Source organism: Phyllostomus hastatus, unplaced genomic scaffold (genome assembly GCF_019186645.2).
Source record: "Phyllostomus hastatus isolate PE091 unplaced genomic scaffold, TTU_PhHast_1.1 phas_scaffold_177, whole genome shotgun sequence".
NCBI classification, from domain to species: Eukaryota; Metazoa; Chordata; class Mammalia; order Chiroptera; family Phyllostomidae; genus Phyllostomus; species Phyllostomus hastatus.
The window spans coordinates 1,673,339-1,698,313 of record NW_025334012.1 but is presented as its reverse complement, the minus strand read 5'-3'; the positions used below and the strand labels follow the sequence as shown (position 1 = coordinate 1,698,313).

The window sequence follows — 24,975 nt, the reverse complement described above, 5'->3', positions numbered from 1 at the left end:
CCCAAAATTTCTAATGCTTTCCCTTAACCATCCCCATTCAGGTATTATATTTCTGAATATGTTTTCTTTTTACTAAACAAAAGGTTTTGAAAAGATAAGGATGCCATCTCAGGAATTAAAGGCAATGGGGCCTAAAGAGTAAGTTATTGATGGGAAAAGTCTGAGAGATGTTAAACAATGTTATTGTGCATACCACAAGGTCAAAATCTCAACCCTCTAGAAAAATGTGCCTTCTCAACCACCTTCTTGAATGCACTCTTGACCTCCTTGTTCCTCAGGCTGTAGACCACTGGGTTCAGCATGGGGATGACCATAGAATAGAACACAGAAGCTGTCTTGTCTGTGTCCATAGAATGATTGGAGCTGGGCTGTAAGTACATAAAGATGACTGTTCCATAGAATATCGAAACTGTAGTGAGATGAGATGCACAAGTGGACAAAGCCTTCTGGTACCCTTGAACTGAGTGCATCCTCAACACGGTGACCAATATGAATAGGTAGGAAATCAAGATAACCAGGAGAGCAAAGAAGACATTAAAGCTTGACAGAAAAACAAGAAACACCTCACTCGTGTGTGTATCTGAGCAAGAGAGAGCCATGACAGCTGGAACATCACAGAAAAAGTGATGAATCATATTAGACTTACAAAAGAAAAGGCTGAATATGTCCCCTACATGGAGAGAAGCATTCAGGAACCCACAGACATAGGAGCCTATGACCAGACGTGCACACACGCTTGTCGTCATGGTGGTGGTGTAATGCAGGGGTTTACATACTGCTGCACAGCGGTCATAGGCCATGGATGCCAAGAGGTAATTTTCCACAGTGACAAAGGCTACAAAAAAGAACATCTGAGCAGCACATGCATTGTAGGAGATGACCTTGTGTCCTAGAAGAAATCCAGCCATGACTTTGGGAGTGATAGCCGAGGAGTAAACAAAGTCCACCAGAGACAGGCTGCTGAGGAAAACGTACATGGGAATATGGAGACGAGAGTCCAGCAGTATCAACAGGATCATCCCCAGGTTCCCAATCAGAGTGATGTGGTAGATGAGGGTGAACATGATAAAGAGGGGGACCTGCAGCTCTGGGGCATTGGTTAGTCCAAGGAGGATGAAGTGTGTTACTTCTGTCCTGTTCTCCATCAGTTGTGTTTGAGAATCATGAAATGTCCTGTAACAGTGAGAAATAAAGAAAAACAGTGACCAGCAAAAAGAAAATTGCAGTGAAATTAAAATGTATAAATACCATGTGCATTATTTCATTAATAATATGTACTTCAAAATTATCTTGATCTAACATTAAGAGCTTTATATATAAATGTGTGTATACAACAGGTAGTATTATTATTTTTATTTTACCATTAAAATTAAGAATCTGAGAGGTTAAGTGATATTCTACATTTATACAACTGGCATGAAGAAGATTCAAGACTTGAGGCTGAAAACCATTTTCAACCCAATCAGATTTTGTGTGCAGTTAGCTGCCCTACTCTCAGCATATTTAAAGCAGCCAGTAATAATAAAAATGATAGCATGGGGAAAAGGCTGAACTACAGTTGAATCTTGCTAATTCATTTAGTTTCCTTTGTAGTTTAACTAACGGTCACTTCACATTTATGCTATTGTTTAACCTCCAGGAGGAGACAAATTAGTAGTGCACAAGATGAACTTACAACCCTATCCAATCATTTATTTTGTTTTTAATTCATCTTCTTCAGAGAAGCAGCAGGAAATTTCATAAGTATCATTAAACTCCTCACTAATGAAAGTTTTGACATTTATACTCCAGCCTCAACTCACCATTTTTTGAAAGTTCAAAGCATTTGTTTTTGTGCTCAAACAACTCATAGTATATAGCTTGCTTAACAGTGTATGTGGAAGTTAGCTTACCTGGCTCCTTGAAGAGATGGAACAGTTAATCCCTGAATAGTGAGTGTGAATTCAGAAATTCAGAAATTCAGCCTTAAAATACATAAATAAGGGTAAGTAAGCTATATTTTAGTAGTGATCAAAAGGTCCCAAATTCTCTGAGACAGAGAAAGATAAAGGAAAAAGTACTAATGAGGATCCACAAACCTGGGCTCAAGTCCCAAATCCAGCATGCATTCTTACTGTGACCCTGGAGGAGTCCCTTACCTTCTCCTTATCTGTAAAATGAACATAATAAAATTACTCCTCCTACATAATTTATGGGATTGTGTCTAAAGAGCAAATAAAAGAAAATGTATAAAAACAACTGAGTAAATGTGTACAATTTTAAAGTCACTCAATATATAATTTTATCTTCAGGTGATTTTCTTGGCCATGGTTGCTGGTTTCCTTTCAGTAGACAGAAAGCCTATGTTTAATGACAACTATTATCATTCAGATTAATGTATGGTGATCAAAGAATCCAGCATGTGGTCTGTCCCCTCTAAAATGAAATCATGGGGAGCGTTGTTGGTATTTCAGAGGACAATGCAAGGGAGCCAGTAGTAAATTATAGAGCTATGGAGCTCTCAGGGAATGTGCCCCATGAGAACATCCACAGTTCCTCATCCCACCTTCTTAGGGAAGAAGCAATTAAACTGCCTATGGGGACCTGACTGCATAGCAAGTGTGTGTCATGTTTTGGTATTACTTATTATGTTCCTTTTTTACATTTTCTAAATGCATAACTTACAAACAGTAAGATCCACACACTTTGTGTGTGTGTATAGTTCTAAAAACTGGGTCAGATGTGTATGGTTATGTAACTACTACCAGAATCAAGATAAGAGAACATTTCCATCATGTATGCAAAAGCACAAGGTTCTTTGTGGTCAGCTCCTTCTCCTATCCAGTGCCCCTGGATACCATTTGACTGTTTGTACATGTAACTGCTTTTGCAAGAATGTCCTGTAATTCTAGAATGTGAGTGACCTGTACTCAGAAAATTATAAGGCACTGATGAAAGAAATTGAAGAAGATACAAATAAGTAGAAGCATATATGGTGTTCATTGATAGAAAGAATTAACACCATTAAAATGTTCATGCACCTATACCTCAACATAATAAAGGCCATATATGAGAAACCTACAGCCGATACCATACTCAACAGGCAAAAATTAGGCTTTCCCCCTAAGATCAGAAACAAGACAGGAATGTCTGCTTTTACCACTTTTAGTCAACATAATATTGGAAGTTCTAGCTATGACAATCAAAATAGAAAAAAAAGGCATCCAAACCAGAAAAAAGGAACTAAAATTGCTATTATTCACAGATGACATGATAGCATACATAGAAAACCTTATAGACTCCACCAAAAACCTACTTGACCTAATAAGTGAGTTTGAGAAAGCAGCAGGATACAAAATCAATATTCAGAAATCAAAGGCATTTTTTGTACACCAACAATGAAATATCAGAAACAGAAATTAGCAAAAAAAAATCAACTATAGCAACAAGAAAAATAAAGTACCTAGGAATAAACTTAACCAAAAAGGTAAAAGACCTGTACTCAGAAAACTGCGTAACACTGAAGAAAGAAATTAAGGAAGCCACAAATAAATGGAAGCATATACCATTTTCATGAATTGGAAGAATTAACATCATTAAAATGTCCATACTACTCAAACAATATAACACAATCCCTATTAAAATACCAATAACATATTTCATAGATATTTCAAAAATGTATATGGAACCATATAAATAGCTGTATCAATTTTGAGAAAGAAGAACAAAGTAGGAGGAATCACAATACTTGAAATCAAACTATATTACAAGGCCACTGTAATCAGAACAGTCTGGTACTAGCATAAGTACAGGCACAGATCAAATGAACAGAATAGGAAGCCCAGAAATAAACCCATGTCTGTATGGTCAATTAATATTTGACAAAGGGAGCAGTTGCATAAAATGGAGTAAAAATAGCCTCTCAACAAATGATGTTGGGAGATCAAGACAGATACGTGCAAAAAAAAAAAATAGACCACCAACTTACACCATACACCAAAATAAAATCAAGATGGATGGATAAAAGACTTAAATATAAGTCATGACACCATAAAAGTCCTAGAGAAAAACATAGGCAGGAAAATTTCACATATCCCATGCAACAATATTTTCACTGATGTGTCCCCTAGGGCAAGGGATGTAAAGGAAAGAATAAACAAATGGGACTTCATCAAAATGAAAAGCTTCTTCACAGCTAAAGAAAACATTGGCAAAATGAAAAGGGAACTAACCATATGGGAAAATGAATTTGCCAATGCTACCTTGGACAAGGGTTTGATCTCCAAAATATGCAAAAACCTCACATGACTCTACACCAAGAAGACAAACAATCCAATTAAAAAATGGGCAAAGACCTGAACAGACACTTCTCTAAGGAGGACATACACATGAAAAAATGCTCAACATCACTAGCCAGTAGAGAGATGCAAATTAAAACCACAATGAGATACCACTTCATCCTGATCAAAGTGGCTATAAGATACAAATCAACAAAAGCAAGTGCTGGCAAGGCTGTGAAGAAAAGGGAACTCTAGTATACTGCTGGTGGGAATGCAGACTGGTGCAGCCACTGTGGAAAACAGTATGGATTTTTCTCAAAAAACTTAAAAAGGATTTGCCTTTTGATCCAGTGATTCTACTGCTGGGATTATACCCTCAGAATCCTGAAATACCAACTCAAAAAGATCTTTGCACCTCAATGTTTATAGCAGCGTTATTTACAATAGCCAAGTGCTGAAAACAGCCTAAGTGCCCAATGGTAAAACGTGTGGTACAATTACACAATGGAATGCTACTCAGTAGAAGGAAAGAAGGAGCTCCTACCATCCATGACAGCATGGATGGAACTGGAAAGTATTATGCTAAGTGAAATAAGCCAGTCAGTGAAAGACAAATGCCATATGATCTCACTTGTGTAACTTAATCAACAAAACAAAACAAAACAAAACAAAGAGCAAAATAGAATCAGAGACATGGAAATCAAGAACAAACTAACAGTAACCAGAGGGGAAGGGGAGGTGGGTAATGGGGGAAAGAAGGGTAAGGGCCAAGTCAAGGAACATGTATAAAGGACTGACCCATGGACATGGACAATGGGGTGGGGATTGACTGTGGGACAGAGGGGCTGGGTGGGGCAGAGGAGAGCAACAGGGAAAAATTGGGACCTCTGTAATTGAACAACAATAAAAACAAAAAAAAATGTAGTTCTTATTCACAACAGTCACATTGGATGGCTTCGGAGCCACGTGATGCTGACATGTACTATATGGAATAGAAGGTAGAAAATATTTTCATTGTGGCAGGAAGTTCTGTTGAAATACACTGACCCAAAAGATAAGAAATTAAACATAATTGTTTTCAGGTTTACATAATTTGAATATATAGTCATCAAACATTACAATTAAGTAGAAAGTCTCAACATTGAAATTACTTTTTGTATCTGTTTTTATAAAGCGTGTTCTTCTAAAATGTAACAAGAATCATTTCAAATCATAACAGAAAAAGCAGATTGTAAGTGAAGAATATGAAAAACTCAAATCAACAATTTTTAAACCTCACTTTACTTAATTTTAAAAGTTATTAACTTTAGTAAATATTTTGTACAAAAAATAAAATGTCCATGCTACCCAAAGTAATCTATAGATTCAATGAAATTCCTATCACTATTCCCAATGTCATACTTCACAGAATTAGAATGGATATTTCAAACATTTATATGAAACCAAAAGGCCCCACAAAGCAGCCACAATGCTGAGAAAGAAGAACAAAGTTGGAGGAATTGTTATTACCTAATATCAAATAATATTATAAGGCTATAGTAATCAAAACTGTATGCTAGAGACATAAAACAGACACATAGATCAATAGAACATAACAAAGAGTCCAGAAATAAATCCACACCTTTATAGTCAAATTAATATTCAATAGAGGAAGCAAGCACATGCAATGGGCTAAAGACAGTTTCTTCAATAAATGGTGTTGGGAAAATTGGATGGATATGTGCAGAAAGATGAAACTAGACCATCTTGTTATATCATACCAAGAATAAATTCAAAATGGATTAAAGACAAATATTACATCAAAAAACATAAAAATCCTAGAAGAAAACAGGCAGTAAAATCTTGAACATTGCTCACAGCAATATTTTACCAGATGTATCTCCCCAGGCAAGGGAAACAAAAATAAACAAAAAATAAACACATGGGACTTCATCATAGTAAAAAGTTTTTGCACAACAAAGGAAATCATCAACAATTAAATGACAAACCATGGAGTGGGAGATTATATTTGCCAAAACACCTGAGAAGGGGTTAATATTAAAAATGTATAATGAACTTACAAAACTCAACACCAAAAAACAAACAATTCAATTAAAAAATGAACAAAGAACTGGAATAGACACTTCTCCAAAGAGGACATACAGATGGCAAGTAGACATAAAATACTCAACTTCACTAATCATCAGATAAGTGCAAATTAAAACCATAATATAATGAGATATCACCTAACACCAGTCAGAATGGCTATCATCAATAAATGGACAAACAAGTGCTGGCAAGGATGTGGACAAAAGGGAAACCTTTTGGATTGTTGAAAGAAATGCAGACTGGTGCAACCACTATGGAAAGCAGTATAGAGATACCTCAAAAACTAAAAATGGATCTGCTTTTTGACCCAGCAGTCCCACTTCTGGGAATATATGCAAAGGAATCCAAAACACTAATTCAAAAGAACATGAACACCCCTATGTTCATTGTAGCATTATTTACAATCCCCAAGATATGGAAGCAGCCCAAGTGTCCATCAATGGATGAGTGGATAAAACAACTATGGGGCATTTTCACAATGGAATACTACTTGGCTATAAAAAAGAAGAAAATTTTACCCTTTGCAACAGCATGGATGAACCTGGAGAACATTATGCTGAGTGAAATAAGCCAGTCAGAGAAAGACAAATACCATATTATTTCATTTATATGTGGAATCTAATGAACAAACTGAACTAACAAGCAAAATAATGACAGAGTCATAGATAGAGGGCAGGATGACAACTAATGGGCAGGGAGGTAAGGGGGTGGAGGGGTAATGCAAAGAGAAAAAAGGACTCATGGACATGGGCTACAGTGTGGTGATTCCAGAGGAGAGGGGGAGAAAAGGGGTTTAAATGGTAATGGAAAAATACAATAAAAAGAATAAAAAAAGAAAAGAAATATGAATCCAGATTTTTATACCCAGATAAACTACCATTTGAGTATGATGGCAAAATGAAATATTAAGAGACATATAAAAGCCAAAAGTTATTATTCTACCCACATGTTCAGAAGTACAGTGAAAGTGTTTCTGCAATAGGGAAGAGATGGAATTTATCACATTGGAGAATTTGGGAGAAGAAACACAGCATATTTTGTTCTTTTTTTTTGTCTTGCTTATCTGCACAGGATGCCTTCTTATCTTCCATCTGCTCTCTTTATATAGTATGAATGATGAGATAGCATCTGCCTGTTAAAGGAGAGTCCTATATAACTTTAGGTTTCCCATAAGCAGACCCTGAGTCAAGGATTTCATTTCAAGTAGTGCATTTGGGAATTAATAGCAGAAAGCACTAACAGAGTAATCATAAAGATGGTCAGTGATGGAAGGAAGTCAATTCAGGCTTTCATTAGTGAATATGTTATATATGTGGACAACTGAGTTTAATTATACTAAGAATCATGTGAGCACTGTATAAACACACCTGAGACTTATACTACCTGACAGTTGAGGAATCTGGTGTATATATTACTCTATTGCTATCTGTCATTTACTGATGACTGCCACCTGAGAAAGTGCATTGTCTGTCCATTGATTAAAAATATTCTTGAAAAAAATAAATGCTCATTCCAAGAGTTGAAACTTTTTTTCATAATTATTTGCCTACCCAGGGAAAATGATTGCCATGGGTTTGTAAATAGGGCACCAACAGCCTATGTTACAGGGCAATAATTCATGATAGAAAGAAGCCCATCTGTCTAATATCTGACTCAAACTTCTTAGTTAACTTGTCAGTATTAAAGCTAATTTAATCTCCATCCTTCTAACTCCTATGTCATATCTGTGTATTCACTGCAAATGCAGAAAGGAAAATAAAGATATTATTTCTAAATCTCCAAACAGTTGTAGTCATCTAGTATTTGGCTAGACTAAGTAAAAGCATAGAGACAAAAAAGGAAATGTTTTGTCTATGAAAACAAAATAAATTTTAACAATATTTTTCAAATATTAATAATTACCATAAATTAAATAAATTAGATATGCTGCTTATCTATGTATATTTTGAGGAGAGACCCAAAACACCAGAATTATCTTCTGGAGGGCTGGCCCCCTGTAGTACAGGTTTCCCCCACTAGGTGAGTTCCAGGAACCTATCTGTATCAGTGTACCAGCTAGCATTGTTGTGAGAGGCTATGTCCGGCTTCAGTGAAATTCCTTTGACTCTTTCAACATATTTGCCCATTTTATGATGAGTGATTTATGAGTGTACCTGCCCACACCCTGCTGGGTGTTCAGCAGTTTTTGACCCAAAATGGCATCACCCCCATGGCCCCACCATCCCTATTCATCCAATCTCCCCCAGAGTGACACTTTTTTGTTTCCTCGGATGAAAAAAGTTCCCAAAGGGAAATGTTTTGGAAGAGGTGAAACAAAAAATGGCAGAAGTACTAAAAGTCATCCAAATTAATGAGTTCAAAAACTGCTTTGAGCAGTGGAAAAATGTCTCAATAGGTGTATTGCATCAGATGGAGAGTGCTTGGAAGGTCACTGAAGTTTGAACAAGTAAAAATAAATACACATTTTTTATAAATAAATTCCAGGTTTTTTGGGTCCTCTGTTGAACACCTTAATAAAAACAGAGTAAGGGGAATGACATGAATTGCTGAAAATACATCTTTGTGTTATTCAACATACCAAACTCAACATACCAAACTATGTCCCTGTGTGCAGTTTACTTGCTTCTTCCTTAGGTAAGTAAGAACTGATGGCTCTCACAGGGGACTTGTTCCCCCAAGAGCAGCATGCCTAAGCAATTTCCTCCTGACTCCCCCTCTGAAATCTCAATATCACTCTGCACAAGACTGTTTAAAAGAGACTGGATTCTGAGCAGAGGCAGATTGGTCACCACATATTCAAATGAAAGCTAACCCTGATTTAGTCCACTCACTGGCCTTTCTTCCAACTATTTGCAGTAATTCTTTAAAGACAGTAAATTAAAATGCCTTATGATAAAAATTATATTTCTCCATTCTGAAAGAATAACCCCTTACTAAGTGCTTTCATAGACCCATCTTCATTTGCTATTCACAGACACAATACTGGAAATTATATGGCAGAGATAATTTTATTATGTCTATATTACAAATAAGAAGACTCAGCTCAGCAGAAGGTAAATAACTTGTTCAAGTATGCAGTAAAAAATCCATGGTAGATGAAAGACTTAAAACAAGGCTTCCTAGCTCCATGTTCATGACCTTTTCACCATCTCTTCATGCTTCAAGGATATTGGAAACTTTTGATTGGTACATGAGAGACAGTTTCTCCAAAATTATTTGTACATTCTTCCAGGGATGAATTTCTAATTTCAGACTCACATTTCAAGATTGCCTTTTTCTTCTCTCAAGGAACATGGTAAGTTTCTATATTCAATATGTAGCATTCAAATATAAATACATTTTGTTCAGTAGATATACAGTAACATTTATGAAATGTCATGTTGTTTTCCTTCAGAGGATGAGCAGAAACCTAGGATAGATAATACTCTGATTGAGCAGATTGTCAATGCATCCATTCACCATATATGTGGCTGTCAGTGAAGGATAGCTAATTTAGATGATGAAAGAACTTGTCTTTAGCCTCCAGAAGGGTCATCATGAAAATACCAAGATTCTTCTTCTTTGCATTTTTATTAAAGGTAATAATTTTCTTTTTTGTACATTTTTAAATTAAATATATTGGGCTTAAATTGGTTAATAAAATGATATGGGTTTCAAGTGTACAGTTATATGATACATCATCTGTATATTGCATTGTGTGTTCACCACCCAAAGTCAAATCTTCCATCATGATATAATGGACCCTCTTTACCCTTCACTACCTCCCACTTCTCTATTAACCATCATACTGTTGTGTGTGTCTATGAGTTTCTGTTTATCTTTTTTATTCTTTTGTTATTTTTGGTTTTATATCTCACATATTCTTTCTCCATTTTCACTATCATTTCCCCTTAAAGGCCTTTTTCATTACTTGCACATGTAGAAAATCTAAAAGTGGAGTGGTAAAAGGCACAAGTCATGGAATCCATTGGAGAAGGGTTTGGATCTTGAAGAAGGTCACAGTAGGTGGAATTTTAGTAAAGCACATAATCTCTCAAATCCTCCATTTTCCTAACTGTAAATAAGCTTTATGCATATGTATGTGGATATGCACACTCTTTTGTTCTACTTTTCTGTCTAATCTATTATCTATCTCTTCATCTATCATTCATTCATCCATACACCCTTTGTTTTTCTGTCTGTCTGCCTATACGATCAGCTGTCTGTCTTGTCTGATTTCTGCCTATCAGTCTATAACATAAAGTAGTACATAGGTACTGTGTTGCTGCTACTAACACCTGAATATCTGATTTGGGAATAGATTAATTCCAGTTATGTGTCCTTGGACAAGTTAATACTTCCTTCTGCTCTTCTGTTGATTAAATATACACAATTAGGAAGTTGACCTTGTGATCTGTGAAGATGTCTAAGCTTCATCAATCTCTAACTCTATAGATAATTTACTTATTATATATTCTTTTTATTTCCATTGTGGTAGTCTGAATAATTATGTTCAATTATACTCACATTCTAATCCCTGGAACTTGTGATTATGTTCTCTATGTGGTAAAAGGTACTGCACAAATGTAGCTAAGTTAAAGATTTTATACTAGATTATCCATGTGGGTCTAATAAGAACATACCAGTCTTAATAAAATCTAGCAAATGCTAAACAAAAACCTACACCTTGAGTGATGTGCTTACAAACACAAATACTGCAAATTTCAGACAAGTAAAATAATGTGTGGAGGGGCCAAGAGGAAGATGGTAGAAAACAGTAGTTTATCAGAAAATGGACGTCCTTCCAAAGATTTCAATTACATATATAAGATTTGAAACATTGCGCTTACTCATGAATAATCTGCAGAACTAGAGTAGACCCTGCAGACATAAATTCTCAGCCCTCAGTCTTTGTGACCTTCCTAAGTGTTGAAAGTGGCGACAGTAAACATGAGTCTAAGATACAATAGGAGTCTTTCAACACAAGCTAAACTGTGGATCAAATGGAAAAAAATTAAGCAAAAAATGGTCTTGGAGATCCCTGGGTTCTCACAACAAATGCTTGACAAAGTCACTGATATGGAAGAGGTAGGACAGAGTGAGACATACTGGAACAAACAAACAAACAAACAAACAAAAAACTGAGTGGCTCCATTGTGTAAAAAAGTGCAAATCAAAGACTAAAGCTACCAGAATTTAGTCTGGCAGCTAAAACCCATGCACACCTAAAGCTTCCCATGCTGCTACTTCATCTTTCCTAAACCAACAGACACCATTTTTCCATTCTAAAGATGACACAAATAAGGAATGCATTGAACCTCCCATTGTGTGAACTGTTTGCTATGATTATTTCATTTAATTCTCACAATAATTTTGACACAGGTTCTGATATCACCTTCATTTTACTGATGTATAAAATGAGGCTCAAGAAACTTCATTTAGGACCAGTGTCTCCCAGATAAATGGTAGGGCATATGGGTGAAAGTATATGCACATCATCCCCAAGCCCAATATTTTATATCCAGTTCTATACTTTCTCTTTAGAGTTGCATTTGTTGGTTGTATTTATCTCTCATACTGTACTTATCTGACTGCATCATTATATGCATACACTTGTGAATTAGTCTACTGGGCAACCCAAAACATTAAACTTGGTGAATGGACTCAATCATTAAAAATATAAATTAAGCAAACTTTAAATCAATTCAAATTTACTAATGGCATTTAGTTTGGGAACCATTCTCATTGGGTCTAGAGCATGCTCTGTTAATTATCATGTATACCTGAATAAATTACTCAATACTTTGGTTGCCAAGTTACCTTGTATATAAATGGGCTTAAAAACTAATTAATTTAATTGGGATAATGAGAGTGTAAAATGAATATAAATGAGTACTATAGAAGTGTAAGCTATTAGTAGACTCAAAGACTTTAGTTTGGACAATAAATCCATTTCAGGCATGTGACCTTGAACAGTTCCTTACTTTTTCTTTTAACTGGGTTTACTCATATATAAAATTAAGAAGTTGGGAAAATGATTTGTGAAGAATCATCCTCTACAAAAGCCTATTCCTGTATAGATCAGTTATCCACTAAATTGCATTGTCTTTCTCATGCTGTAGAAATGGAGGATATTAAAAAACAAATTATTGGTGTAACAAAATAATGCTATGCACTATTCCTCTGCAACAATTGTTTGTTCATCCCTCTGTTCTCTTCTTTTTCCTACAGATATCTTGTGATTCTCAAATCACATCCATGGAGAACTGTACAGAAGTGACTGAATTCATCCTGTTAGGACTAACCAATTCCCCAGAACTACAGGTCCCTCTCTTTATCACGTTCACCCTCATCTACCACATCACTCTGATTGGGAACCTGGGGATGATCCTGTTGATACTGCTGGACTCTCACCTCCATACTCCCATGTACTTTTTCCTCAGTAACTTGTCTCTGGCAGATTTGTGTTACTCTTCAGCTGTCACTCCTGCTGTCATGGCTGGATTTCTTCTAGGACACAAGGTCATCTCCTACAATGCATGTGCTGCTCAGATGTTCATTTTTGCAACCTTTGCCACTGTGGAAAATTACCTCTTGGCCTCCATGGCCTATGACCGCTATGCAGCAGTGTGCAAACCCCTGCATTACACCACCACCATGACAACAGGTGTGTGTGTGCGTCTGGCCATAGGTTGCTATGTCTGTGGGTTCTTGAATGCCTCCATCCACATTGGGGACACATTCAGCCTCTCTTTCTGTGAGTCTAATGTGGTCCATCACTTTTTCTGTGATGTTCCAGCAGTCATGACTCTGACTTGTTCTGATAAGCATATCATTGAACTGATTCTTATTTTTATTTCAAGCTTTAATACCTTCCTTGCACTTTTTGTTATCTTGATTTCCTACCTGTTCATATTTATTACCATTTTGAAGATGCACTCAAGACAGGGATACCAGAAGGCTTTATCTACCTGTACTTCTCACCTTGTTACAGTTTCCACATTTTATGGGACTATTATTATTATGTACTTACAGCCAAGTTCCAGTCATTCCATGGACACAGACAAAATCGCATCTGTGTTCTATACCATGGTCATCCCCATGCTGAACCCTATGGTCTACAGCCTGAGGAATAAAGAGGTCAAGAGTGCATTCAAGAAGGTTGTTGAGAAGGCAAAACTGTCTCTGTTTTGTTGTAATGCATAGAATCTGCAAAAAGTTATTTCATTCCTCTTAGATCTGCTCCATGATATAACTCAACCGTTAATGAACATTTGAGATATTAGAACAAAAGTTTTGTCTAATGTTATTTATTTCTTTTGTTGAGGAATAGTTCCAATAATCTAAAATAGAGAAAAATATAATAATTGTTGAAATGCAGTTTAATTAATGAAGCATGTTTTTGTTGGCACATTTTATCCAGCACTAAATAATTATAACAGCTTAATAAATTAATGTTTTAGTCATTGCTGAGTGATTGGGGACAAAAAGCATGTGCATGTGAAAGTTCCCAAAGGTGAATAGCCATGTTAGAATAAATGAGATATGGTTAAGTCATTTTTACCTCAGTCTCTGAGTACCAATTCTTCACATTTTGTTTTAAAAATGCACTGAAGTTAATAATAATTATTTTTGAAATGCTTAATGCCACTCACTCATTTATACTTTTGTTAAGCTAGGTCTTATCACTTTCCTACCATTCACCCCACTTCACTCACAATGGTTTCTTTTTTAAATTGTTTTATTATAGTCATCTCATTTCTCCCACATTGCTCTCTCCTCCCCACTACTTGCCCTTGTCTCAGCTTCTTTGTATTTTCTGTTTCCTCTACACAGAATATTCCCACACTCATTTGCAATTGCTGGTTCCATGTTACCTACTCTGAGAGGTTGTAGAGGACTGCCATGGACTACTTTATAAAATAGTCACTCCCAACCATGGATTTTTTTTTTACCCTGAATCTGCTCTATTCCTCATAGTCATCATCAACGTTAAACTTTTGAATTCATTTATTCACCTGTTCATCTATTTCCTTCAACTTGAACAGAATGTCCTATTGAGCATTAGTTTAATCTGGTTCTTTCACTAGAAATCAAGCTTTGAGAGTTGATTTAAAAATAATTTTACTGTGGGACTTCCGGCCAAGATGGAGGCATAGGTAGACACACTGTGCCTCCTGGCACAATGAAGATAGGGACAATAGTTTAGAAACAGAATAACAACCAGAAATGACAGAAAATTGAACTGTATGGAAGTCAGACAACCAAGAAGTTAAAATAGATACATTCATCCAGACCTGTAGGAGGGGCGGAGTCGAGCAGCCAGATGTGGGTAGAGGCACAGAGAGAAGAGAGCATTGGGATGGGGTGCGTAAAGCATTCGGGGTGCACAAGACTGCAGTGGGCAGACCCTGGGCATGCAAACAGCAGCTGGCAGACCCCAGCCAAGAAGTGGCAACTGGCATACCCAGCGAGGTGGCGATTTTGAAGCAAGGCACTGCGCGCAAGCCAGGATCCCAGTGCTGGGAAATAGAGCCTTGGGGCACTGATTGAAAACACCAGTGGGAGCTGAGCTGCAGGAAGAGAATCCCAGCCTCACAGGAGAGGTTGTAGGAAAATCCTACAGTATGCACAAGCCCACCCACATGAGAAGTGGTGCCACAGGGGAGCAGTTTGCTCAGGGGAAGCAGCGGAAGGGACTGAGGTCCCACAGAGAGAGAGGAGCAAGCACCATTGTTGCCTCTCAGATCCCACCCCCACATACAATGTCACAAACCAGCGAATGGGATACCCTACCCTGGTGAACACCTAAGGCTCTGCCCCTCATATATATCAGGCACAACCAGACCAAAGGAAAAGAAAAAAGATGGCTCAAACAGAAGTGAAATCCCCAGAACCAGTACTTTTAAGCGACCAAGAGATAGCCAACCTATCAGATGCACAGTTCAAAGCACTGGTGATCAGGATGCTCACAGAAATGGTTGATTTTGATCACAAATTAGATGAAAAAATGAAGGCTACGATAAGTGAAATGAAGAAAAATGCATAGGGAACCAATAGTGATGGAATGAAAGCTGGGTCTCACATCAATGGAATGGACCAGAAGGAAGAAAAAAACATACAGTCAGAAAAGAATGAAGAAATAAGAATTCAAAAAAATGAGGAGAGACTTCTCTCTACAAGCTATGTATGAAAGTTTTCCATAATCCTTCCTTTGTAGCCTCATTTGTCTGTTCCTAGGACAAAGGTAAATATCAAGAAATACACAGTCATAGCCAATTAGAATAGGAAGGGTTGCTAAAAGGGCCAACAGTTTTTATTTTGCAAATGAGAAAGATAAAGCCCAGAGAGAATAAATGGCTAGATCATAGACACTCTGTTAGCTAGTTGTCTTGTCACTCCCAGCCCACTGGTCTTTCCACTCAGCTATACGACTCTATAGCATCCAGATTTCCATGCTCGCTGCAATCAGAGGTTCTAGAAGAAATCCAGCCATGACTGCAGGGGTGACAGCTGAAGAGTAACACAAATCCACCAGAGACAGGTTACTGAAAAAAAAGTACATGGGAGTGTGCAGACGAGAGTCCAAGAGAATCAACACCATAATTCCCAAATTCCCAATCACTGTGATGAGGTAGATGACAGTGAACATGATGAAGAGGGGCACCTGCAGCTCTGGGTCATTGGTTAGTCCAAGGAGGATGAACTCAGTCACTTCTGTAGTTTTCTCCATCAGTGTGGAGAATCACAAAATGCTCAGTGTCTAGGAGAACAATGAAACAGTGACAAAGACACTTAAATTGAGAAGTGTACATGCAACATTTATTATTTTGTTATAGCAATAACTCATATTTCAAGACTCTCCAGACAAAATATGGGCTTCATAAGAAAACAAAGTGCATTAATTATATATAAGTTTACATGTTGTTGAATCTGAAGGATCTTTATGGAAAATTTCCCTAATTTTCAAGTTCATAAGTTTATAAATTGAGATATAGAAAATTAAATAACTCGATGAATGGCTTATCCACAGTGAATGCACCTGTCAATCAACTTTTCCAAAGCCTAGTGAAAGCATATACTTTCATGTTGCTCACCTGTCAGAAACCACTCGATGCACTTTAAAAGTATATACATTATGTCCTCTTAAGAATATTATGTTTATTTTGTTATTACATCCATTTATGCTAGGATGCACAAGAGGCTGAGTAATTTTTTATATGCAAACACATATTCATTGACAAGCCATGCTTTGGTCCAAGCTGAACCTTGAATTCATATTGAGTGGTTTCTTAGTCAACGGTCTTAATTGTATTTAAATGAATTTGAATTCTACTCAATGTACAGTTACCCCTTATTTCCTTTGATTTAAACTCAGTGCTTGGGGTTCATAGTGTCATAACTGAGAGATTTTTGGGTAGGAACATACACAACCAAGAGATGCAATTCTGAAGAGAAGGCAAAGCATCTGGTACAGAGTTTGGACTCTGGGCTGAGGTGTGTATTAGCCCAACTGTTTGCTGCCTAGGAATCATTAATCCTAACCTAACATCTCTGAACCTTATATATTCACCTGCAAAATTAATAAAATAATAAGACTTACTTTATTTATGATATTATTGTGAGAATTAAATAAGGTAGTATATAAAAAAACAAGAAAACTCCGGGCTTGGCACAGTCTGATGAGGGCTAGCTATAATATTACTGCTAGGATGGTATGATTGTCTTTATGTTGGTTTAGGAAAAATGGGTGTCGAACTTCAGGTCTTCAAGTGTGCAAGGGGTTTAAAGTCTTAAAGCCTTCCTCTTCAGTTTGCCTTTTCTCAAATTCTGCCACCACTGAGATTTTCTGTATCTCTAGTTTCTCCAGTTCTTTGCTTCACCCATGGTACTCTTTGCTCTAGCAATTCCACGTGAGCCATTATTTTGCTTAATTCTTCCTTGAAATCCATGTTTGAGCTTGAAATAGTGCCTTTTTCTTAAACTTACTCTTTTTCCTGTTACTCTCTTCCCAGAGCACAATCACAGAAATCTGGGTTGAGGTTTCCTAATTTGTTGCCTGCCTTTAGGCTCTAGGTTTGCTTTGGTAGTGAGATTCATGTTTAAATTTTTTATATAATTGTTCTTGAGTGAAAACATGTTTTCAATCTTTTTATTCTGAATTTGAGGTTTTTAGAAGGACACCTACCATACACTAGTCATTATTCTCCACCATTGTCCTAACTCTCTCATATCTTCTCTGCACAAGTCTAGCCCCTAAAGTCATGAGGTTTGTCAACCTCTGACAACCATAACCTCCTGTAGAATATATTATGTTCTCCAAACAATAATAAAAAATATGGGTATAGTTAATTATATTTAGGTATGTGTACATATATGTATTTAAATAAACATAACTCTTTGTTTAATCCTCACAATAATGTTGTAAATTAGGTGATATTATGATTCCCTTTTGATCATTAAGACAACTGAGGACTTGAGAAGCTATGTAAAGCTCTACAGTTGCACAGCTAATATAAGGAAAGTTCAAGATTCATGATTTCAATTCATCTGTAACCACATCAAAAGCCTGTACTCCTAGCCACCTGACCATCAACATTTGCACATGTGTTGGTAACATTGTAATAAGGATGAGATTATGGGGAAAAGAGTACAATGGATCATGGTGATTTAATTATAAAAATTCTGTGGTTTCAAAGAAGTTTTTCTACTCTCTTCTGCTTTTATTAAACGCTCCAGTGAAAGTACAACAGATAGTAAATAAGTTGAATTAAGACTTACTCAATAAGAGTGTTACCTTTTTCTTTGGCTAATCCTTTTTAGGAAAGCAACATAATGATATTCCATAAGTATCACTATACTTCTTAGTCAAGTTTTGACATTTTAACCCTACTCTCAATTTAGTGTTTTAGAAACAAATGTTCAAAACATCTGGTTATGTGCTCAAATAACTCATAGGAGGTACAGCTGTCCCATGGATTTTGCACAAATGACAGTTCTCACTAAAAATGTGTATGAAATGTAGAAGCTTACCTTGCTCCTGGAGTGGGTAGGAAAGTGAATCCTGAATAGTGCTCTGAAATCTTAAATCTAGACATGGAACTAAATATACATACACTATTGGCGATGTTCTCTACCAAGTACTGGTGAAAAGATTCCAAGATCTCTAAGACAAGTAAAGATGGAGGAAGCCCCAACATGAAGTCACAAAACTGAGCACAAGTCCTGAATCCATGATTAATTCTCACTGTGCTTTGGAGGAATTGCTGGTCTTCTCCTTAATTCTAAAATAAAGAATAAAATTACCTCTCTCATTTAGTTTACATAATTGTTTGTAAATAGCAAATTAAGAAAGCTCTTTAAAACAAAAAGGGGTTATCATTTTAAAATCAATCCATGCAAGATTCATCTTGAGATGTTTTCCCTGGCTCCCACTGCAGGCTTATAGCAAATCCTCAGATCAGGGGTAGAGGAAAGGTCCACATGCACTAGCAATGATTAGAATTCAGATAAGTAAATGATAGCCAAGGCACCTTAGCTCACAGTCTGGTCCCTTTAAAATGATTTCATGTTGAGTCACATTGGGATTTCAGAGGCTAATTCATGGGGATCAGAAGGAATCTTAGAGACATGTTGTTCTTTGGGGATGTCTCCCATGAAGTCTTCTACAAAACTCTCACCCCAAGTTCTAAAAAAAGAAGCAATTAAATTACCTGTAGGAAATGAGCTGGATATGATGAGGGTGCACATGTTTTCATATTACTTGTTACTGCTCATTTTTTTTCCTGCTTTCCAGTTACAGTATCCTTTACAGACAACAATAATATCTGTAGTTTTTAGTGTATAAATCTTCAAGTTTGGTCCAATGTATATGGTCATGTAATCATGAACAAAATCATCACATAGAGGAGTTCCATGATCAAACAAACACTCTGAGCTTCCCTTGGTGATCAACTCCTTCTCCCACACACTGTCCCAGCCACTAATGTTTATGTCCAAATAATTTTGCCTTTGCAGTAATGTCCTATAAATAAAAGCCTAGTCTACATAGCTCTTCTGTCTGACCTCTTTCACTTAGCATGGTGTTTGTGTGTTGAGCAGGGACTCCTTTGTTCAATCATATCTGTTCAAACTGTCAAAACTTCAAAGAGAGAGGCCAAGGGGACCTCTCACACCACCATCCCTCTGATGTCACCTCCCAGATTTTTCCTTTTTTTTAAATATATTTTATTGATTATGCTATTACAGTTGTCCCATTTCCCCCCCTTCACTCCCCTCCCCCCTGTACACCCTCTCCCACCCATATCGCCCCCTTTAGTCATGTCCATATGTCATACTTATAAGGTCTTTAGCTTCTATATTTTCAATACTATTCTTACTCTCCCCCTATTTTCAACCTACAATCTATGCTACTTATTCTCAGTACCTTTTCCCCCTCTCTCCTCCTGCCACTTCCCTGTTGCTAACCCTCCATGTGGTCTCCATTTCTGTGGTTCTATTCCTATTCTAGTTGTTTGCTTAGTTTTTTTTGGTTTTGTTTTAGGTGTGGTTGTTAATAATTGTGAGTTTGCTGTCCTTTTATTATACTTGTTTTTTCTTTATCTTCTTTTCTTAGATAAGTCCCTTTAACATTTCATAAAATAAGGGTTTGGTGATGATGAACTCCTTGAACTTGACCTTATCTGAGAAGCACTTTATCTGTCCTTCCATTCTAAATGAGAGCTTTGCTGGATAGAGTAATCTGGGACATAGGTACTTGTCTTTCATGACTTGGAATACTTCTTTCCAGCCCCTTCTTGCCTGTAAGGTCTCTTTTGAGAAATCAGCTGACAGCCTGATAGGAACTCCTTTGTAGGTTACTGTCCCCTTATCTCTTGCTGCTTGTAGGATTCTCTCCTTCATTTTTACCTTGGCTAATGTAATTATGATGTGCCTTGGTGTGTTTCTTCTTGGGTCCAACTTCTTTGGGGCTCTCTGAGCTTCCTGGAGTTCCTGGAAGTCTATTTCCTTTGTTAGAATGGGGAAGTTCTCCTTTATTATTTGTTCAAATACGTGTTCAATCTGCTGCTTTTTCTTTTGCCCTTCTGGTACTCCTATAATTCGGATGTTGGAACGTTTAAAGATGTCCTGGATGTTCCTAAGCTTCTCCTCATTTTTTTGAATTCTTATTTCTCCATTCTTTCCTGTTTGGTTGTTTTTTTCTTCCTTCTGGTCCACTCTATTGTTTTCAGTCCCAGTTTTCTTCCCATCACTATTGGTTCTCCGTGCATCTTCCTTCATTTCTTTTATAGTAACCTACATTTTTTTCATCTAATTTGCACCCAAAATCAACCAATTCTGTGAGCTTCCTGATCACCAGTATTTTGAACTGTGCATCTGATAGATTGGCTATCTCTTGGTTGCTCAAAAGGATGAGTCCTGGGGCATTGATCTGTTCTTCTATTTGAGACATCTCTCTCTCTCTCTCTTTCTTTTTTTTTTTTTTTTGGTCTGGTCGCTCCTGTTACAGTGAGGGGTGGAGCCTTAGGTGTTCACTGGGGCTGGGCACCCCAGTCGCTAGATTGTGACATTGTATGTGGGGGTGGGGGCAGGAGGTAACAATGTTGGTAACTCTGTTCTCTGGGACCTTGGTCCCTTCTCTGGGATCCTGGGTTGTGCGCTCTGCCCTGGTCCACAGTCTCCACCTCACTGGGTCCACCAGCTACCGCTTGCGCACTCAGGGTCCACCCACTGTGATTTTGTGGGCTCCAGATGCCTTAGGTGCTCCAGGTTGCCTTATGCACCCACTGCTCTCTGCTCTCCGAGCCGTGACCCATGCTGCAACCCGCACCTGGCGGCTCCTCTCCGCCCCTCCTACTGGTCTGGATGAACGGATCTACTTCAACTTCTTGGCTGTCCAACTTCCATTGAGATAAATTCTCTATCAGTTCTGGGTGTTATTCTGCCTCTAAGTTGTTGATGTTCTAATCTTGGTTGTGCATGGAGGTACAGGGCATCCACCTATGCCTTCATCTTGCCAGAAGTTCCCATATTTTTCCTTTTTAAAAGGACATGAGTCATACTGGATTCCAAGAATAGCCTGCTCCAGTATGACTTAATCCTACCTAATTAAATCAGCAAAAATCTTATTTCCAAAAGAGGTTACATTTTGAAGTACTAAAAATAAGGACTCTAACAAATGAAATTTTTAGGAACATAATCCTACCTGTAATATATTAGCAGTAAACTCTCGGTTATTATTGCTGAATAGTATTCATATATATATCACAGATTGTTTCTAGATTTCTCAGTTGCAGGGCATTTGGGTGGATTCCAATATCTAAATATTTTGAGTAAAACTACTCAGTATCTGTCTATCATTGTTTTTGCATTGCACTTAGTTAAGTCTGTAAGCTGGATTGCTTGGTCAAATGATAAGTATATGTTTAATTGAATGGAATGGAGTGTTTCCTTATCAATGTTCTATCTGGTTTTTCATTATTAAATGTGGGATATTCAAATCTTCCACTATTATTGTGTTACTATTTCTCACTTTAATTGTGTGAACTGTTTATTCCACAGGTTGGGCATATTTGATGTATATGTATTTATAATCATTATATCTTGCTGGAGAATTTACACTTTTATCACTGTATAAGTCTTTCTTTGTCTCTTCTTATGGTTTTTGAGTTAAAGTCTATTTTGTCTTTTGTAAATATGACCACTCTTGCCCTTTCCAGTAAGAAATTGCTGGACAGGAATGTGAGGCAGTAGCCACTGGGTCCCTAAATTCTCAGCTTGCTGTAACTTGGGCAAAGATCTAATAGTATGAATGGGAACTGGATGGGAATTGGCAGCCCCTATCCACTCAGTTTTGCCTAATGGGAACAGTGTTTGTATAACATGAACCTGGGCAAGATGAGATGTCAGTGTCATGCCCCTCGTAGAGTGGACCTGCAGCTCTACACTGATACCTGGAGTTAGAGAGTAGCCCTCCTCCTTGGATGTGTTTCTCTGAAGTAGACCTTCTACCACACAGCTGGAGGTAATGAAGGAAAGGGGCAGGTTATGGCTTGAATGCTACTGACTTGATTCTTAGCAAGTTGGGTAGCTTTCCTGGAAAATTTTTTCTCCATTTATTATTTGTCCTTAAGGCCACTTCAAAAAACTTTAAATTCTTGATCATAAAAATACTTTTTACCCATGTTGTTTCACTGGAAAGAAGGCCCATTGAGCTCTTTATAGTACTCTATAAGGCCTGCCACTAAAACTATCTTTAATAAAGTTGTTTAAATTTTTATTGTTGACACTATTATAGATGTCCCCATTTCTCTCTTTTGGCCATCTATATCCAGCCTCCAACCCCACTTCCCTCTAATGATCACCACAGCATTGTCTGTCTCCATAGGTTACACATGTGAGGTCTGTTGGGGAAAAGTCCAGCCATTCTTCATATAATACGAATGGTTTGAGTGACATTGATGTAACCTGGCAGCCAAGGAGAATGGACTGCAATGTGCATGCATGAACAATGATGACCTCACTGTGCTAGTCAGTGGAGGCAGTAGATGCCTTTGAGTGAGCATGTGTACTCTATGGGTATCACATTCAAAATGACTGAGCCAGTACAGCAACTTATCTACATCAAATATTGCATTAAACTTGAACATTCCTCCATGAAAAGTATTTGAAGACTCAGAAAGCTTTAGGTATGGACAACTGGTGATTGGCAGCTTTATCATGACAATGCACCTGCTCATGCACCATGTCTCATACAATTTTTTGGTGAAACATAAAATCATCCAGGTGACTCAGCCCCTCTATAGCCCAGATTTGGCAACCTGGGACTTCTGGCTGTTTCCAAAACTAAAATCACCTTTGAAAGGGAAGAGATATTAGACTATTGGTGTGTTGCAGGACAGTAAGACAGGGCAGCTGCTGGCAATTGGGAGAACTGTGTGAGGTTCCATGGTGTCTACTTTCAAGGGGACTGAGGAATCATTCTCCTATGTGTAGTATTTCTGGTATTTTATATCTTTTATTGAAAAAGATATAAAATCTCTATTTTTCATATTTCGTGGCTGGATACTTTCTGGAACACCTTGTCATACATGTTCTTTGCCTCACACCTTCACATTCTTTCATCCAGTCTGCTCCCTTCCTCTGCTTTCTTCTCTGACAGTTGTTAGTCTGTTCCATGTATCCATGCCCCTGTTTCCATTTTATAAATCTGTTTATTCTCTTCATTGGATCCCACATATAAGTGAGATCATTCATCTTTCCCTGACTGGCTTATTGCAATTAGTACAATACTCTCCAGGTCCACTCATGCTGTCACAAAAGGTCAGATTTCCTTCTTTTTACACCCCTGATTTTCTGAATTCACAAGATGAAAAGCCCTCTCCATCTACCCCATAGATTGTTATTCTATCGTAACCTGATCATGAATATTAAATTTTTTTGAAAAGTACCAAAGATACTAATTTTTTAAAATAAGGAAATCTCAGCCTTCCTGATGTCTACCTCAGCTCTTCTTGGTTTTCCTCCAGAATTTCTCTCTGGTACTTCTTACACATTTTGTCTCTATTAATATTCTCTATTTTCTGATACCAAATATTCCTGATTTCCTTTAGTTTTTTGTTCAAGATGTTCTTTAGTTCTTTGAGTATATTTCAGATATTTGTCTTAAAAGGGGTGAAAAATTATAGCCTACTGAAGAATAAAACTTCGGATAAATGAGTGTAAAGATATACCACATTCATGGATCAGGAGACTTAAAGTTGGCTGCTTTTAGACTCCATGGGATCACAGTTGAAACCCATGTAAGGCTTTTTTTAGTATAAATATTGACATGGTGATTATAAATTTATATGTAATTGCAAAACTAATAAACAAAATAGTTACGAAAAATAAAAACAAAGTATGAGTATTAAAGTTATTTCATTTCCCAACTAACTATGACTTCTAGTGATGAAGACACTGTAGAATTAGGGAAAAGATGGGCTCACAAGTAAATGGAACAGGTTATAGCATCCAAAGGATTAACAGATATATAAGCAATTAATTTTTGTAAAAGATGCAAAGCCAGTACATGACAAAAATCTGTTTTTAAAAAAATTTTGTTCAAACAGCTGTCAGTTCACATGCAAAGGAAGAACTGAATGTTAAATGTAAAGTGAAACCATGTGTTCCACCAGAAACCTCTACAGAAATGTCTTTAAGTGTTATTGAGTTTAGGAATTCATGAACAGAAGCAACCAGATGCACCTGCAAATTGTAGAACATCATTAAACTGGAACACTGTTCAGTAATAAAATAGAATAATATTGATTGGTGCACCAATATGGATGAACCTAAAGTAGATTTTAATGTGAAAGAAGAAAGACCTAAAGGCTCCTTGTTGTGTGATTCCCTGTACGTAACAGGGATGAAAAAAGCTCAATGATTTCTAAGGGTTGAGAAGGAGGAGAATGGCTGTCTATAACAGGGATAAAAAGGGAAGTTTTAGAATAATAAAATTAATATCCATGGTAGTGGGCTGGTGAACATATGACTATGCATTTGTTAAACCCATACAACTATACTCAGCAAAGCATGAAATTTAATATACACAAATCAGAAAGAATCAGCCAGGAGTACAGAAGAATCCCAGGAGTACACGTGGAGTCTT

At 37.1% G+C, this 24,975-nt stretch overlaps 2 protein-coding genes across 2 annotated transcripts; one reads left to right on the top strand and one right to left on the bottom strand.

Moving 5' to 3' along the window:
• Window positions 1-200: 200 nt before the first annotated feature.
• LOC123831474 (olfactory receptor 5B2-like) lies at window positions 201-1,145 on the bottom strand. The gene has a single exon (XM_045858353.1). It carries the CDS (start codon window positions 1,143-1,145, stop codon window positions 201-203), a length of 945 nt encoding a protein of 314 aa, XP_045714309.1.
• Window positions 1,146-12,581: 11,436 nt separating this feature from the next.
• On the top strand, window positions 12,582-13,532 carry LOC123831446 (olfactory receptor 5B3-like). Its single transcript, XM_045858321.1, has one exon. It carries the CDS (start codon window positions 12,585-12,587, stop codon window positions 13,530-13,532), a length of 948 nt encoding a protein of 315 aa, XP_045714277.1. The 5' UTR covers window positions 12,582-12,584.
• Window positions 13,533-24,975: the final 11,443 nt, after the last annotated feature.

Coding starts and splice junctions, on each gene's coding strand:
- LOC123831474 (XM_045858353.1), bottom strand. CDS start 1,145: ATGGAGAACAGGACAGAAGTAACACACTTCATCCTCCTTGGACTAACC.
- LOC123831446 (XM_045858321.1), top strand. CDS start 12,585: ATGGAGAACTGTACAGAAGTGACTGAATTCATCCTGTTAGGACTAACC.